The sequence below is a fragment of the Balaenoptera musculus genome, chromosome 16 (assembly GCF_009873245.2).
Source record: "Balaenoptera musculus isolate JJ_BM4_2016_0621 chromosome 16, mBalMus1.pri.v3, whole genome shotgun sequence".
NCBI classification, from domain to species: domain Eukaryota; kingdom Metazoa; phylum Chordata; class Mammalia; order Artiodactyla; family Balaenopteridae; genus Balaenoptera; species Balaenoptera musculus.
In genome coordinates, this window is record NC_045800.1 from 32,670,518 (window position 1) to 32,688,014 (window position 17,497).

Here is a 17,497-nt window from a genome sequence, read left to right on the forward strand (position 1 = left end):
ACTTGATTCCAAGTTCAATTTGTTTCCTCATGGAAATGATAATATGTATGATTGACTTCCCAGACTAAACCCTGATATTTTTATTTTTCAAAATAGAAGTGAAATATTTGCAAAGCAGAAATAGAGACACAGACGTAGAGAACAAGTGTATGGATACCAAGGGGGAAGGGGGTGTGGGAAGAATTGGGAGATTGGGATTGACACATATACACTATTGATACTATGTGTAAAATAGACAACTAATGGGAACATACCGTATAGCACAGGGAACTGTGCTTAATGCACTGTGGTGACCTAAATGGGCAGGAAATCAAAAAAAGAGGGGATATATGTATAGCTGATTCATTTTGCTGTACAGTAGAAACTAACACAACATTGTAAAGCAACTGTACTCCAATAAAAATTAATTTAAAAAACAAAAACAAAAATAGGGACTTCCCTGGTGGTCCATGGGTAAGACTCTGCGCTCCCAATACAGGGGGCCCGGGTTTGATCCCTGGTCGGAGAACTAGATCCCTCATGCATGCCACAACTAAGAGTCCACATGCCGCAACTAAAAAAGATCCTGCTTGCCGCGACGAAGACCCAGTGCAGCCAAAATAAATTTAAAAATACAATAATAAAAATGTAATTTAAACATTAAAAACAAACAAAAAAATAAAATAGAAGTGAAATACAGTATATTTAAAGTGGAGGGTTTTAGAAAATCACATTGCTTTGTCCTGTTTTGTTCTCTGTCCTGCTCCCTGGGGCTTTTTCAGCCAGATGGGGGTCTAGAGGGTGCTCTCCGGATACAGGCTGAGGGCTGGGGTGGAGAAGGGGCAGAACGAAGGCCAGGAGAGTGGTCAGGGGGCCAGGTCATCGCCACAACCAGAACACAGGAGCCTCAGCTGGGGACCGTGGGCTGGGGGAGGGCCGGCATGGCTTCCATGGCAGCGGCGGTGGGGTGGGGTGAAGGGAAGTGTCACAGAGCCTGAGGTTTCTGTCCTGGCTGTCTGACAGCTCTCATCCGGGATGCACAGGGATGCGTTTGAGAGCCTTGGAATGGTGGATAAGCCTTTGTCAGGCAGGAGATGCCATTTTCAGGGAATTAAGGAGATTTTTTTTTAAATGTCAGAAGTGAAGCCAAGCCAGGAAGCCAGAGAATTTACAGCACTCACAACACACTTCCCATCCCAAACAGCTTTTTCGTTCTCCCTGCCACAGAGCATTCTCGTAACTCAACTACAACGCCCCGGGGCCCTTCTTCAGGCCTGAGAAAGCCCGCAGGTCCAGCACTTTGCACCAGGCGGGACTCAGGAAAGGGTGGGGAGACATGATCACAAGCCTCGGGCTCTTTCTTTCTTTCAGAATGCGATGTTGGTGCTTCCAAAGCTGTGGTGAATGGTTTGGCACCGGGCAGCAATGGGCAAGACAGAGGTAAGGCTCTTGAAGGGAAACTTGGCATTTCTAGAAGGAGCAGGGCCCGGGCCACCCGCCTGGTGGGAACAGTCACTGGTCTAATTAGGCCGTGACCTGGAGACCTGTTCCTATGCCTTCTGAGAATCAGGAGTCTGAGGCTGCCGTTTCCCACTGTGAGGTGATGTATTAAAAACTGTCGCTAGCTCACAGGATGCTGTGAACCACAGACCCCAAATACACGGGCAGAGTCCTCGTGTGTATGGCATTTATCAGCCTGCAGTCTCTCTTACCCGACATTTCACCTTCACCTGGGATAAATAGTGACACATTCACCATCCTGACCCTGAGGCAAGAGCCTAAATTGCTGAAATAAATTTTTTTGGTGACATTAGTTTCATGCGCATCCTCTCAGATTTTCAGTTTTTAAAATTTTAGGACAAAAGATGTAAGTGTGAAACGAATGATGGATAAGATGACCTTTGAGGTCCCATCTCTCATCCTGAACAGCCGGGCATCAGGCTTCCCATGTCACTTTGCTGTGTGAGGAAATAGGGGTTCGGGTCCTGGTCTGCTGCTTGTAAACAGAGACCTCTTGGGAGGTCCTTTGTCTTTATGGCTATGAGTTTCCTTATCTAGAAAATGAGGGAATTTGATGATCTGCAGTATTTTTTCCTGCTTCAGATTCAGGTTCCAGTGATTCTATCAGTGCTCATCCCGCAAGTCTTATGGTATCAAAGAGGGAGGGCAAAAGTCCTGTCATTGGGCATTTAAGTCAAAATGCACCCTCCCTCAAAGAAAACGCTTACAAAGTTTGACATATTTGGACTTCATCTGTAATTACCATCTGGGTCAGCCAAGTATTCATTTTGAGACAAGGCAAAGTGTAAAGTCAGAAAGAACAGCTAGGAGGGAAGGCGTAGAGAGCAGGAGAGATGGGGAGCCTGGGGCCGGTTGGTTGGGAGGTGTCCTGCTGTTGTCCTGTCCTCCGTGCCTCCCTGCCTGGCCACTCTTCTCCACGCCTGGTGTGAGGCTATATTCTCGGGGTCTTGGACAACCTTGGCCAATTTGCTTAGGGAATGTTGAAGGGCGGTGCCTACAGAGAGGAGTGTTTAAGCATCTGATGAGGAGCACGGGGAGCCGAGGGTGTCTGATGCTCACCATCAACCCCAGCCCTGTGAATTCATCGGCAGAAGAGACCTCAGAGGTGGGCGGGCAGGGCGGCCCGTGGAGTTGCGTTCCCCTCGCTCCTTGGTAAGACCCACCTCTGGTTGGAAAGAGGAAGCAGATGCAACCTGGAGTCATCAGGGTGGCCTGGGGCGGTCACTAAACCAGGTGCCAGGACAGCCGGGCTTCAGTCTCGGCCTCTTCACTTGAGCACTGGATGACTCCGAGCAGCTCTCTTGCTTCTTCCTCTGAAAATGGTAACAAAATCCTCCCACCCAGTCTCCCAGGTGGCCGTAAGGAGCAGTCAGCGGGATTGCTGTGAAAGCATGTTTGTATCTTAACACGTGCAGGATTGTTATTATCAACTCAGTTCTTGGCAGCTGTATGACTGCCACGGACCTTGTGAAGTGGCAGCCTGATGGATTGGAAGGTGAACTACCCATCTCCGAGCTGTCTCCCTCCCTCCTGTCCCCTTGACAGGCTCGTCAGCATGATGCTGATGCAGCCGTGACAGTCTTGCTTCCCAAACAGCCCTACCCCCCAAGGTGGGACGTGGATCTGGGGCCATAAGAACTCCGGGTGTTGCTCAAGAGTGACATTGACACCATAGGCTTGTTGTGAGAAGGAGGGTTTGGGACCATGCCCACCACTGAGATTCCAGAATCTGGGTAAGCAGGGGGCCCAGGGAAGCCTGTGCATAGATAAGCATGAGCATCCGGGACTTGAGGACAGCAGCCTTCACCCACATCCCAGGCAGTATCCCAGCTCTCAAAGCTCAGCTGGTGTCAGCACCCTGGGCCTTGCGCTTGAGTGCTGCCCAGAGTCTTGAGCAGGCACTTGGACACTTGGCAACCTCTTGCCCAGGGAAGGATGGGTTTAAGTAGACCATCTGCTGCCCAACAGATGGGGCCTCTGATTTGCTCAGGGCCAGAGAGCTGTGGTTGTCAGAACAGGCACAAGACCCCAGGAGTTACGATCCTGGAGAAGCGGCTGTGATGGCTGAAAGGACCAGGCAGCCCCCAAGCTTGTTCCCTGTCCTTCCTCCACTCCTCTGGAGTTACGGGAGCCTTAACTCTTCTCCTCAGAGCCTCCCCCCCACCATAGACACCCTAGCCTTCTCCCAGGGGTCCCCTTGGACCCTGCTTGCTCTCCCCTTCCTCTATTTGCCAGGCCATCTGCGTCTCTGTAAATCTCTTTGTCTAGCAAGTTCCTGGTGTGGCAGGTGGCACAGACACTGATCAGCTGCATCTGGGGGACGGTCGTGGGAGGGTGCGGGTGACTTGGTACAGGACTCTAAAGAGCGAAAGCAGGTTATTTTGAGTTACTGCATCTACCGCTCTTCCTATTGTTCTTTTGGTGTGTGCGACTTCCTCCTATTGTCCCTGCCCGGTTCCTCCACTGCCTGAGTGTTTCCCAAATGTTTTTTCTGGATGCACCATTTACCCTTTTGTGTTTTCAGCAACTGCCGACCCTTTACGTGCACGCTCTATTTCTGCTGTTAAAATAATCCCTGTGAAGACAGTGAAAAATTCTTCAGGCCTAGTATTCCCTCCAGGTATCTCTCCTTGGGTTGGTTTCCTTTCCTTTTTTTTTTTTTTTTTTTTTTATTGTTAGCAGATCATGCATGATCCTTTCTTCTTTCCTTCTAACAAAGACTTGGAGACTTAATCCTTGCATGTTTAGGAGCCACTCCCTTTCACTTCTCTGGCTGGTTTTGTGTGTGTGTGTGTGTGTGTGTGTGTGCACGCGCGTGTGCCACCGGCAAGTGTGGAGAGGAACTGACAGGTGCCTTGCCCCTCCCCCTTGAGGAGAAGGTCAGTCCAGAGGCTGAACGTTGATTCCAGCTGGTGTAGGTCTGAGCCACCTGGTTGACTTAGGTTCCCCTTAGAGGTTCCCAAGACTTTATTTAAAACTCCACTGTCCCCAAGAACTAATGTGGCTGCACAGGGAGTCTCTGAATTGGGCTGAACTTGAAGCAGCTGCCTTAGATGCCAAACCTGGCTGCGTCTCTGTGATGCTGGCAGGACCATTTCCCTGAGCACTCCCTCCTCTGCCCCGAACCTCACCTGCAGTCACTTCCTGCCTCTCCTCTCCAAGGAAGGGGGTGCAGTTCAGACGTCAGCTCCGGCTCATAGCCTCCTTCTGTACAAAATGAGACGAGTGAGGCCCAGGTGGCTCTTTATCCCACTGGTGGTTCTTTCAGGAGCTGGGCCAATCTGGCTGTGCATCCAGGACACTGTGGATGGGCTGGGTTTGTCACTTTGCCCCTCACCCTTTGGAAAAGACCATGACTTTGCCCCTCACCCTTTTGAAAAGACCGTGAATCAATTTTGCCAATTGTTCTGTGACATCAGTCACTTATCCTCTTGATAGGGTTGGACGAGTCAGATGCTCTCCAAGGCCGCTGCCCACTCTGTCGTACATTGTGTTTTCGTGCTTCGCTTTCAGTGCAAGAGGTGCTGACAGCTGATCTGTCCTCTTCTGTAACACTAATGATCGTTCTGAGCTGTCAGAAAGGGGGCTGCCACAGTGGAAAGGAGGAGCAAAGAGGCTTGGCTTCTCTTGGCCCTGGCACAGGAATGGGGATGAGTTGGACGTCTGAGCCCACATCCTGCCCGATGCCCACCTTAAACTTTACCCATAATCCCAGTCATGACAATTTGAGGTCCAAGATCCAGGCTGTGCTGTGAGCAACTTGAAAAACTGTGGAATTCAGTTCAGCTCAGCTGTACAGAGAGAAACATTCAGCACGTGTACCTCCTAGGGCTGTGTGGTCTGCGTGGCTTTCTTGCTTCCCCGTCACTGATTGTCCTGGAGGATGAACATCCAGATCTTTTGAAGCCTATTTTGAAATCCTTCTCCATGCGGCTCTGAAAGATACCCTGGGTCTGTTATTAGGCCATTGTGAACTGTAGGAGAGGTCGGGGCCCAGGGAAGGCTCAGCTGGAAGTGCAGCGAACACTGTTCCTTGAAGGATTTAGCGTTTCTAGTCGTTTTCTTTGGTGTGGATTTTCTTCATTAAGTTTAGCATGTGAGGCTCTGGCCCTTGATCTTTCTCCCCAGGCAGCATATCCTGTCTCACCACTGCGGGGGGCTTGGCTTGCTGATACAAGGAGATTGTCTTTTGCTTTTCCGTTGGGGTACTGCATGGAGCAGTGATTCTCTCCAGAACCGCCACCTAATTCCCTATGCTGTCAACTTGCTCTTTTTTAAGAAGGATGATGTGGGAGCTTGAGAAATCTTTCATAAATTCTTTCTCGAACTGAGCCTTACTAATTGGTCAGAAGTCTGCTCACCAACCTAAACTTCATTTAATAAAAGGAATCAACCCGCTTTGATTTGGAAATGTTTACAGCTGACACTGTAACGCATCCATTGACTCGGAACTCACTGTTGCCTCCCTTTCCTCCTAACCTCGTGATGGGTGGTAAACCTCTGAAAATGCGCTTTGTCCCTCTTCACCATCCACAGGTTAATTTTCATTGGCCATAAGGCTTTGCCTGTCTGTAACCAGGTCCATCTCACTCCCCAGCTGTACCAGGTTGCTGGCTGACTGTCGCTTTCATCCTCCAGGAGCCTGGGATTCAGTCTTCCCTCTTGGGTCTTTCCTTTTCAGACACGGATCCTACAAAAATCTGCACTGGGAAGGGAGCGGTGACTCTCCGGGCCTCATCCTCCTACAGGGAGATTCCAAGCGGTAGCCCTGTGAGCCCTCGGGAAACCCCGCAAGAGGAAAGGAAACCAGGTGCGCTACCTCGGAGACCGGGGGAAGGGTGGGAATCCGTCGGCTGCCTACCGATTCTCCCAGGGGCCCCTGGCACGGTCCGCTCCTTCTCGTCTCTGTGGTGGGTGGTGATCACTGCCCTAAACTGACAGGTACCCACTTGCTTCAGGCAAAGGCACCGCAGCGACCACTTTATTCTAGCTTTTGACGGAAGGCGTGAGCAGTCTGCGGCTCTGCAGACTAGTTTAGGAGGATGGAGATGGCTTAGGGGCCTGGGGAGGGAGTGGTGAGATGGCCTCCAGGCTTGGCTTCTCTGAGCCCATCCCCACTTCTAGGAGCTCAGCTATGCCCATCCAGGTGGGGCTGGGGCTGGGGAAGAAGCCAAGGGAGAGTGAAAAGTGCAGGCGGCTGAATGGCCTTAGCTCCCAGAAAGCAGGGAGGCAACCCGAGGGAGTAGGATCAGGAGGGCGTGTCTAAGGCCAACGCAAACTAGGAGCGGAGGGAGACAGAAGCCCCCGCCCCTCGGGAAACCTGGGTGCCTGGAGCACGGTGTTGAGGTGGACACCTGGGACTTTGGAATCCGACACATGGGGTTCATGTCCTGCTTCCACCACCTGTTGGCTGTGCAGCCTTGGATGAGATGGCTGCCCTCTCTCAACCCTGGTGAACCCATCTGTCGGATAAGGTTGATAACTGCACCTGCCTCGCCGTCATTCGTCATTGTGAGGATGAAGTATGTCAGGGGTTTTGCATTGAGGTTTTGCATTTTCGACAAGTTCCCAGGTCATGCTGATGCTGCTGGTCCAAGGACCACATTTGAGAGCTACTGCCGTAGGGGATGGGAGTTTTCTCCCATCTTGAAGGGAGGAAATGGAGGGAAAATGAATTGGGGTGATGACCACTTCCTTGGGACCAGAGACATGCAAGCTCTTCTGGTACAGTCGGGAATGGTGTGTTGTGATGAGATGGAATTATACAGGATAGAGGTGGTCAGTACCCAGCATCCTGGAAATTTGACTTTCTTTCTGTTCCCTGCCAGCTGTGACAGGTACCAAGGCAGATGCGCAAGGATGAGGCCAGGCTAGGGTTTGAGCACCAGCCCCATTCTGGTAATGTCAGTCCCTGTGGAAAGCTTCTTTTTCCCTAGGCTCAGGGGAAGGCATGAGTGGCCTCCAGCACTATAAGTTTGAAAGTAGCTGCTTGGCTCTCTTTTCCTGAACCCATACCTGCCTCTTGCCCTACTGTACTTTGCCACTCTGGTCTCCAGGAGAGGTGGGGCCACTGGGAAGATCCATCTCCCAAGCTGGAGGACCTCTGGGAAAGAGAGACTCCTAAGGGATAATTTAAAGAGGAAGACCATACCTACAGCCCCGTGGCCCGATAAAATGACCTATCAACCTCCTGGCCCTTCCTCTGGTGGTGAATGGGAACGGTGAATGGGAGGAGAGGGAGCCTTGAGCTCCCCCTGGTGGTCACAGTGTGGCACTAACATAGAGCCCCAATGTTATTCTTTACCTTGCTGTCTGTAGGTTTGCACTCCGGTGCAGTGATTTGAGCACTTAAGGAAGCTCTCTCTAGTCCCCAGATAATTCTATATCTTACAGATTTATAACAGATAATTTGGATTAAAAAAAGATCTTGTTTTAAATTGAAAATACTCTGAAGGATTGGGGGATGGCTATCAGTCATTCACACCTTACAGTAAATTAATCTTTGTAGATTATTTTTCTCCAGATAAACAGAGGTCATTGAATCCAAATCAGCAGACATTCATTCTGCATCATATAGGTGCCAGGCATCACTGGGAGTCACCAGGAATTGTGACGAGAAGGGAAGAAAAGGGAGAGAAATTTTGGTGCATCACGTGAGCACAAGAGGCAGTTTGTTCCAACCAGGGAGTCGGGTGTGGAGCCCCAGTCCACTGTCATGCTTTCTGACCACACGTATGTCACACCTCTGAAGCACGTATGAAGTATGAGGGACTTGGGAAAGATGGTTTTCAAGCCTTTCTAGTTCCAGAATGCTCTGTGAACTTAGGAAGTTTGGGAATTAAACTGACACAAACAGAACCCTATTCACTGGGGACACATTCAGGATTGTACACTAGGCCAGTTTGGGTGGAAAGGAACAAGCTGGGGTTGAGTAGAGGTGGGGGGAAATTACACTGATTAGGTGTACAACAGGCTGGAATGAGTTAACACTGGAGGTGAGGATAAAAGAGGATGCACCTCCAGAGGTGGGACATTCAGGACCAGAGATCTTGTTCTCTTACCCTGCTGGTCATTGGCCAGCATCCTGCCGGCCCTTGACTCTGGCTGAGTCCGTGTGGCTCCCCAGACCTCCTCATCCCTGCTTACTCCCTCCATCTGAGCCTCTGAATGACAACTTGCTGGCCCACACCAAGCCTCTGAGACTTGACCAGCCTCATGAAAACAGTTTTCAGCAGCATTTGCAGGCAGCTGTGCTAGCCTGCACTGGGAGCCCAAGTGTGAGGCAGGGAGCCTTGCTTGGCTCTTGCCAAGGATTGGGCGTGCTTCCTTTTCCCAGTGTCTTCACAGATAGTGGGTGTCAGATTGTGTCCAGGTCTCTCCCCTACCACCAGGGCCAGCCTCTGTGCCCCAGCTGCTCTGGCTGTCTCCTCTCTGCCTTGCTCCCTGGCTTTACCACATTCCTCCATCCCTGTAGATCTCCAAGTTACTGATCATCTGCCTGAACTGGAAACTTCGTTCTCACATTACTGCCCAGCACCTGTGGCCTGATTTCTTTCCCCATATGGCCCCTTGACACCCGCATTTGAGAGGTGGCCCCTATTTCCAGTCCTTGCTCCAGCTCCCTTACCCTGTGAGAGGTGGTCTCGCTCTCAAGTCACACAGTCCTCTCTCAAGGCTCAGCTCCACCACTTACTGTCTTGGTAATATGGGCAAATTAACCTTGGAGAGCTTCACTTTCCCCATCTGTAAACTGGAGATGATGTTAATAGAGTTGCTGGGATGCAGTGAAGTCTTCCATCTCAAGATATAGCACAGAGCCAGGCATGTGCAAGGTGCTCTTGAATGGAAACCATTCTAGTTACTGCGGATCAGGAGGCCACTTAAAGACGTGCAGTAATTTCTCGTAGAGGCCGTGAGGGTCTAGGCCCAGCGTGGTGGTGGTGGGAATGAAGAGCAGGGGCCAAGCGAGAAGTGTATTTGGAGAGTGGAATGGCCGGGCTTGGCACCGTGTTTAAGGAGTGCGGAGAGGTAGGGCTCCATGCTGAGCAGGAGGCGCCTTCCCTGCTTGACTAGGAGAATAGATGTGGCACTCATGGAGAGGCTGGATTTATGAGGGGAGTTGGAAGGAATGTTGGATTCCATTTCTCGACGTGTTGAGTTTCTTGGCAAGAGAAGGACTTCTAGGAGGAATTTTCTAATAGGCATTTGGAAATTTGGAATCCAGGGTGTGGATTTGGGAGCCATTGGCGTCCAAGTGAACATGGGGAGGGTGGAGATGCTCTCTGAGGTGGAGTGACAGACGGAGCCCTCGGAGTTGCCCAGTTTAAACCCAACCTCCAGGCTCCTGCCCTCGGTGGTAGCTTGACTCTGGATCCCTGACCACCCTCCTAATCTCTGAATGTAGACCTAGGTTTTGGGATCTGAACCATCTGGAAAGAACTACAGTAATCTTATTGCTGATTCCCGGCCTCCAAGAGAGGCCTCTTATTCCTGCTTCCTGGTGTAATAGCCTGGCCAGGTTTGGGTAATGGCCCTATTGGTTCAGGTGTGACTCCACCTGTGTCCCCAGGTCACGGTGATCTTACTCAAGAGGAGACAGGGAGCCTGAACTGGTGGTGGGCGCTGGTACGAAGCTTCCTGTCTGGTATGGCCTGGAGACCATCAATCCCTGTGTTCTGACTCAAAAGCCAAAGTTCAGTTCGACACTTACACCTTATTCTGTGCCAGTTGGCTCCCATCCTTCCTGCCTGATTCTTGACTGCAAAGTTAGCTCTGGATGTAAAGATTCTTGGACCTGCAATCAACTCATTTCCTCACATTTGCTCTCCAGAAATGACAGTAGCAAAAAGATAAGAAAATTGACATTAAAATAGTTAGACATTCCCTACCCCCATTAACTAAGAGTCTTTTTCGTGAGCTCATGTGTGAGAAAAGGGGGCCAAATGAGAAGTAGTTGGAGGCAAAAGTCCCCACGAGAGAAGACTCTCACCGTGACACCAACTGCAAGGTCAGGGAATTCCCACAGCCACTCTCAGGTTTGATAATTTGGTAGCAGGACTCAAAGAACCCATTGAAAGCTGTTATACCCACAGTTCTGGTTTATTACAGGGAGAGGATACAGATTAAAATCAGCTAGAAGAAGGAGTGCATAGGGTGGAGTCTGGGGAAGAAGGAAGCATGGAGTTGGTGTGGTCCCTCTCCTGTGGAGTCAGGACATGTTAGTTCCCAGCACTGCGTGTGAGAACGTGCTCAGGGCAGTGCCAACCATGAAGGTCATACAAGCTGTGGTGTCCGTGGTTTTCACTGGGGCTCTATTACATAGGTGTTATCCACTGCCCAAGTGGTTCATCTCACTCTCCAGTCCGTTAGGAGGTTGAGCTCAAAGCCCCCCAACCTAAGTCACGTTATTGGTTTAGCACAAAGACTCCTATCAGGATGACATTCCAAGGGCTTAGAGATTAACTCCTGGAAGCCAGAGGGCAAAGGCCAGAGCTCCTTTTGGGGAAGAGTAAATTCTTTACCACACAGCATGAATAAAAATTAAACAAGATATGGAACGCTCTTAGACCCACTTTTAACACCTTTCCTCTAACTCTTGGATTCTCTACCAGGAAACACAGATCTAACTCAATGAAAAGTGTCCTGAGATCCCAAGAAGTGATCAGCAAAACAACCTTACAACAGACCAAAATGAAATTAGCACAGAGTGAGATAAAGGAAAATAAGTAAGCTGTGACCACAAGCCAGAAAAGATTGTATATAAAGAATAGATGGAGGAAAAGATAAGGCAAAAAAAATTAAACTTCTCCTGGAAAGGCTTGGTCTCCTCAGGGCTGCAAAACCTCCTGAGGGACCCAGCTTTCCAAGGCCCTCCTCCATCTCGGGAGCTCTGAGCTAACATTTATTGGGAGAAGCATTTTGACAGTCTCCCTAACCCAGAGTTAATAATTGATGATCATGTACATAAAATTTCACCTGCCGCCCTCAGACACAAACGGCCCTGGGCTGCTACCAACCTTCAAGGTTCAGAAGACTAGGTAACAGATGAAGGAGGATGAAACGTCAGAAATGCAGCTCTTTTAAATAAGAAAGGAATGTTCTGAGGGGTCCTGGGAACTGCCTTTTTGGGGACAGGGTAAGGGGAACAGTTTTAAAGACTTGGAATGAGAAGAAAAAGTGGGTTGATTCCCGAGGATATTATGTTCTTAAGGCTATTTATCAAATGGCAGAAGTCAGCTGCTCTAATTGCTGTGTCTGGGAAATTTTTTTCCCCTTATGCTTTGGATCCCGATCTTACTAAGCACATACTTTATGCCAAATACTTCCACTTAGTCCTTACGACGAGAGAGGAAATTTCTCATTTCATAGATGAGGCTATGTCCCTTGCTGCAGGATATGCAGTGAGCAAAACAGGATTCAAACTAGGCTGTCTGATGCCACAATGACAGTCCCTTTACGATACCTAAGGGTTTTGGAGGAGCAGACTCTCCTCAGCTTTCCACGACACATCTGTGTGCCAACATCACCTGAATAGAACCAACCCAGCCAAAGAGCAGACAAAATAACATGCCTCCACATCCATGTACAAAGTTCACATCCTTTATTGATAGCCCCTCATCAGAACCTGTTGACATAGAGAACAAACGTATGGACACCAAGGTGGTGGGAGGGGAAGCGGGGGCGGGGGGGTGGGATGATTTGGGAGATTGGGATTGACATATATACACTAATATGTATAAAATAGATAACTAATTAGAACCTGCTGTATAAAAAAAATTTTTTTTTAAAAGAACCTATTGACATTTAGTGCGTGTGTGAAAATCAAATAAATTTGATAGAACGACTTGACAAAGCTGGACTAGAAATAACCTAAAGGAAGATGAGATAGTAAAAGTGATAGATACAGGGGAGGAAGGAGAGACATTGCCACAGTGTGTCATCTGGTATCTGAAGGCCTGCGGGTGCAAGGAAATCTCGGGGCCAGGATCTGGATGGATGCGCTAGTGAGTGTTAAAATGGTCACTCTTCCTGCTGTATAGCCCAGGGAACTCTTCTCAGTACTCTGTAATAACCTATATGGGAAAAGAACCTGAAAAAGAGTGGAAATAAGTATATGTATAACTGATTCACCTTGCTCTATAGCAGAAACTAACACAACATTGTGAATCAACTCTACTCCAATAAAAACTCTTTAAAAACGGTCACTTTTAGGACACGTCACGTACCTGACCTCAGCAACCCTGTGAGGTGTACGTGGGGTAAGGATTATATTTTATAGATGGAAACAGTGAAATTTAGGGTGATTAACAGCTTGTCCTTGATTGCACGAGCTGGTACGTCGCAGTAATGTGAGTGAAAATCAAGTCCTGTAAATTTCCCAGCCATGTGGTTGGGACAAGAAGACAGACATCTAGGAATTGTCCCTAAGGGAGTGGCAGAAATATGACAGGCAACCTGCTAAAAGACTGTACAACTGAAGCAGGTTATAAAAACTTCGTTTTAGAGGAGGACGAAATTTGCAAAAATGGATATGGTTTCCCAGAGTAAAGATGTTTTTGAGTATACATTATTTATGTCAGTGATTCTCAAAGTGACCTTTGGGTTATGAACCAGCAGCCTTACTATAACCTGGAGACATGTTAGAAATGCAAATTCTCAAGCCTCACTTCTCCTCTGAGTCAAAAACTCTGGGGATGGGGCCCTGCGATCTGTGTTTTAACAAGCACTCCTGGTGACTCCGATGCAGATAGACTGCTGTACATGGAAGCAAATCACTTGAAACCTTTTCCCCTGCCTGGCCTTTTGCTCTGACACCCTTTGGCTTCCGCCACCTCCCTGGAATGTAGGCTCTGCTTTGTGGCAGATGGCAGGGTTGGTGGCCGTGGGTGGTGGACAGAGTGCTGCACTTGATTCTGGAGACCTGGGCCGACTGCTTTATCACTTCCTGGCTGTGTGACTTTGGGCCAGTCAATTGGCCTCTCTGTTTCTTCATCCATGAAGCAGAGTGATTACCTACCTCACAGACTTGTGTACATTGAATTAAATACTAAATATATGCGAAAGTGGCCAACAGCGTCTGGCACTTAGAAAGGTGTTCGATCCGGAAAGCCCATCTCTGATCCCTGAGGAACCCACATTGAAATGGAGCCTTGGGCTGTGAGAGCTGCAGTGCTTTATTCCCCTCTTTATATAGGGTGAGATAAGGAGGCAACCAGAGAGGAGGAGGAAATTAAGGGATTGGCTCCGCGAGGGGTTGGCAAACCGTGGCGCTTGGGCCTAATCTGGCCTATGTTTGTTTTTGTACAGCCCGTTAACAAGGGATTGGGTGTGTGTGTGTGTGTGTGTGTGTGTGTGTGTGTGTGTGTGTATACACACATATATATGTGTGTATATATATATATATATATATAATTTTTTTTGGCTTGCCTTTAATTAGACTTAGCTCTTATGCTTTTAAAGTGGAATCAATCAGAAGGCAAGGGTGTAGGGGAATAGTTTTCCAATACTTTTCTTGTAAACTCAAATTCTTCTTTGGAGTAAAGCAGGCTTTGGTTTACTGTTCACAAGGTTACTTCTGAGTTGCAAAAGAAATTTCCCTCTTCAATCTGGGCTGCCACAATCGGACAGAAAGCATGAGGACGCTTTTTTCTTGCATCTGGGTTTTTATGTTTTAAGGGTTGAAAGAAAAAGAATGTGCTATGTGAAAATTACATGAAATTCAAATTCCAGTTTCCACAAATAAAGGTTTATTGGAACACAGCCACCCTCGTTCACTTGATATTGTTTGCGGCTGCTTTTGTGCTACAACAGCATAGTTGAATAGCTGTGACTGAGCCCATATGGCTGTCAAAGCCTAAAGTATTTGCTAACTGGCCCTTTACAGAAAAGGTTTGCTAACCCCTGGGCTACATGGAAGATAGAGAATAGAGACAAGAGATGATGCAGAAGACGGTGGTAAATAACAAACATTGCTGAGCTCTGCCAGGCACTGTTCTAAGCATCTCTCATGCATTATATCTTTTAATTCTTAAAACAACACGTATAAGCAGGCATATCGTTACCCCTATTTTTCAGATGGGAAAACTGAGGCTTATAACTTGCCCAGGGCCACAGAGCCCGTAGGTGGAGGAGCCAGGATGTGAATTGAGGTCCAGCTGCCTTCCCAGCCAAGCTTGTGACCACTGTGCCGTCCTGCCTCGCGGTGCTGGTCAGGTTAGGAGAGGTTTAGGGTCTCTGAGCTGTGCCAGGCAATGGATGGAGGGCAGGGTGGTAGCTGGCTGAAGGGGGACAAGGGTGCCTTGTAGTATGATGAAAACTCAGGATGATTAGATTTTGAAATGTTTATGTAGCTCGTTTAATGGAAAGAAGAAAGGCAGGCAGGGAGGAAAAAAAGCCCTTATCACAGCAGATACCTTGGGGCTTAAATCATGTTCTTCCCTTTGCGCAGCACCAATAGCCATGGAAAAAGTGCTTATCGATGTCTCCCTCTCCGGGTCTGTTAATTAGCCCAGGCTGCTGATGGGGAGAGGTCATTCTGGGCCAACGTCAGGCTTATAAAAAGGGAATGCAAGTTAGTGAGTCAGGGCTGGACAGGAGAGTTCTGTGGCCTTTTTGTCTGTAAAATAAGAATGTCAAGAACAATTGTTTCTTCATTACTGTGAATGTGAGCCTTGTGTTTTCAAAGGTCAGCGCCTGTGAGCACATCATGGTTTAGAGTGGGTTCCTATGGTAATTAGGCCATCGTGACTGAGGGCATTTTGTGTCAGGCAACGGGGTGCTGGAGTTTAGTCTTTCTGTGCAGTACGTGCTTGTTTCCTGCAAACGTAACCATTTCTGTTTTCCCCCCTTACTGTTTTCATCCTTTCTGTGCCACACGTAGTTCTGGAGTCAGAGAATTCCTCAGCAGGTATGGTTTCTCTTGTATCCTTTCTGTCCCTGCCTTCCACCAGGAACCCTTCAATTAGAGGGGAACCCTTCAGTTAGAGGGGAACCAGGGAGTGTTCCTGTGAGTGAGGGGTTTCTTTTTTTTTTTTCATCTCTCAGATGAGTGGAGGCTTCCTTCCAATGCTGATGCCAATGGAAACGCCCAGCCCTCTCCACTCGTTGCCAAGGGCTACCGAAGCGTGCATCCCAACCTTCCTTCCGACAAGCCTCAGGTAGGCGGGCGCCCAAGGGCGGGATGGGGACTGTTCTTGAGTCGTTTAGCTTGCACTTGTGACTTCCTGCTCGCCCAGCTGGATGATGAACTGGCTTCTGAGTCCCACTTTTGGCCAACTCTGAAAAAGCCCCGGGAGGACCAGAGTTAGGGAGAAGTTGGGGTCAAGGGAAGCAGATGTATGGGATGAGGCTGGTCTGTACCAGGGTATCAGAAGCATAAACCCAATATTCCGTAGGTTTGAAACGTGTGTGGAAATGTTCTGAAAGAGGGAATGACAGGTGGGAAAAAGGTCTGAGCCTGTTTTATAAAAACTCTTTAGAGCATAATATTCAAAAGGGGACTGCGCTCTTGTGTTTATTTCATTAATTTGCTCGTGTTGAGGCTGTAAGAGTTTCAGCAGCTCTTTCCTTACAGATTAAGATCAGGGAGCTGTGGCCAGCTCGGAATCCAGCAGCCTAGAAGCAGGCGGAAGTCAGAATGGCAGTACAGCGGGCTTTACACTGCCTAGCGCTACCCTACAAAAGAAAGTGTACCCCACGTTGTACAACTTGCAGTAGGAATAATTTTGCTTAAGTTTTCCCCCCAAGTTGTTTTCCTTATCTTTCTTTCTTCCCCTTCCTGTTGCTACTTTGCCTTTTTTTTTTTTTTTTTTTTTTTTGGCTGCACTGTGCAGCTTATGGGATTTTAGTTCCCCAACTAGGGATCAAACTCGGGCCCTCAGTAGTGAGAGCGAGGAGTCCTAACCACTGGACTGCCCAGGGACTTCCCTACTTTGCCATCTTGATGAAAGTAATAGACCCTGTTTTAATTCAGGCAATCTGTGAAGAGTGTTTTTATATAGCGGAGTAATATCCATGGAACAGAGCAATCCTTTCTTTTAAAAAGAGCTGCGCTGCTCAAAAAAATGCGGCAGAAATGTGTTCCCTACGCAGTCCACCTCCCTGCGCCCACCTGCCTTCGGTGCACATGCTCCCACAACTCGCAAGGAGCCCGGGGAATCCGCAGGCCTTCCTTGTTCCCACCCCCCTTCTCCGATAATCCTCTGGGTTCTGCTCGTGAGGACATAAAATTGCGCTCGTCCCTGGAATGAAACCAAGTCCGAGATGATGCCTTCCTTCCCCTTTGCAGACCCTTGTCTCCCAGGCTTAGAGGAGGTTGCTGAATCGTGTACCAAGGCAGCACTACTCAGCCTCCCCGCCCCTACCATGGCCTGTCTCCTGTAGCTACTGCCACGTGCATGCAGGGCCGCTGGTCAGGGCCAGGAGCTGTGAATGGGCCCGGCCTCCTGAAGTCCTCATTAGACTCGGGATGTGGGAGGTCTGTTGTCTGGTAAATGACTGGCCATGGTTTCCCTGTTTCTAAGACCTTTCCCAGCATCTAAGTCTGCTGCTGGTGGCAGGCACACTTCCTTCTTGGCGTTCTCCAGGTTGGATACAGTTGGCTCTATATCCAGGGTAGGAAATAGTGCTGATTAATTCAAGGCAAGTGTAGAAGCACATCCTCTTCCACTATCAGGGACTTAGCCCAAAGGGTAGCTCACTAATTCCTTTTGGCTTCTTAAATAGCTCTTCTACAGAGAGAATTTTAACAGCGTGTGAAGTAAATAAAAATCCCCTTTAAATACATGTACTTACAGCAACTTTACTGAGCATTTGTTGTGTTTGGGTCACTGTGTAAACATTGCCCTCAAGGAGTTTGTAAGGTTGAGCTTTATAACAAGGATATTCATCCTGTAATATGGCCTACGAATAGTGTATGCATTTTCTCATCTGTCACTATCCAAGAATTTTCTTTTTACCTGGGTGTCTGAAAGGATACCTGGCATATTGCTGATGTAGA

At 48.6% G+C, this 17,497-nt stretch overlaps 1 protein-coding gene across 38 annotated transcripts in view; it reads left to right on the forward strand.

Annotated features, from left to right (window-relative positions):
* Positions 1 to 17,497, forward strand: part of SORBS1 (sorbin and SH3 domain containing 1) — a 241,675-nt gene that overhangs the window by 126,028 nt on the left and 98,150 nt on the right. For 20 of the 38 annotated variants that reach the window (XM_036828992.1, XM_036828997.1, XM_036828984.1 and 17 more), the window contains exons 4-8: positions 1,351 to 1,419; positions 4,025 to 4,120; positions 6,182 to 6,310; positions 15,380 to 15,406; positions 15,544 to 15,656. In XM_036828992.1, the coding sequence (XP_036684887.1) occupies positions 1,351 to 1,419; positions 4,025 to 4,120; positions 6,182 to 6,310; positions 15,380 to 15,406; positions 15,544 to 15,656 (434 nt within the window). The remainder of the gene's footprint in view (positions 1 to 1,350; positions 1,420 to 4,024; positions 4,121 to 6,181; positions 6,311 to 15,379; positions 15,407 to 15,543; positions 15,657 to 17,497) is intronic. The other 18 variants (XM_036829021.1, XM_036829011.1, XM_036829005.1 and 15 more) reach the window with 3 other exon arrangements.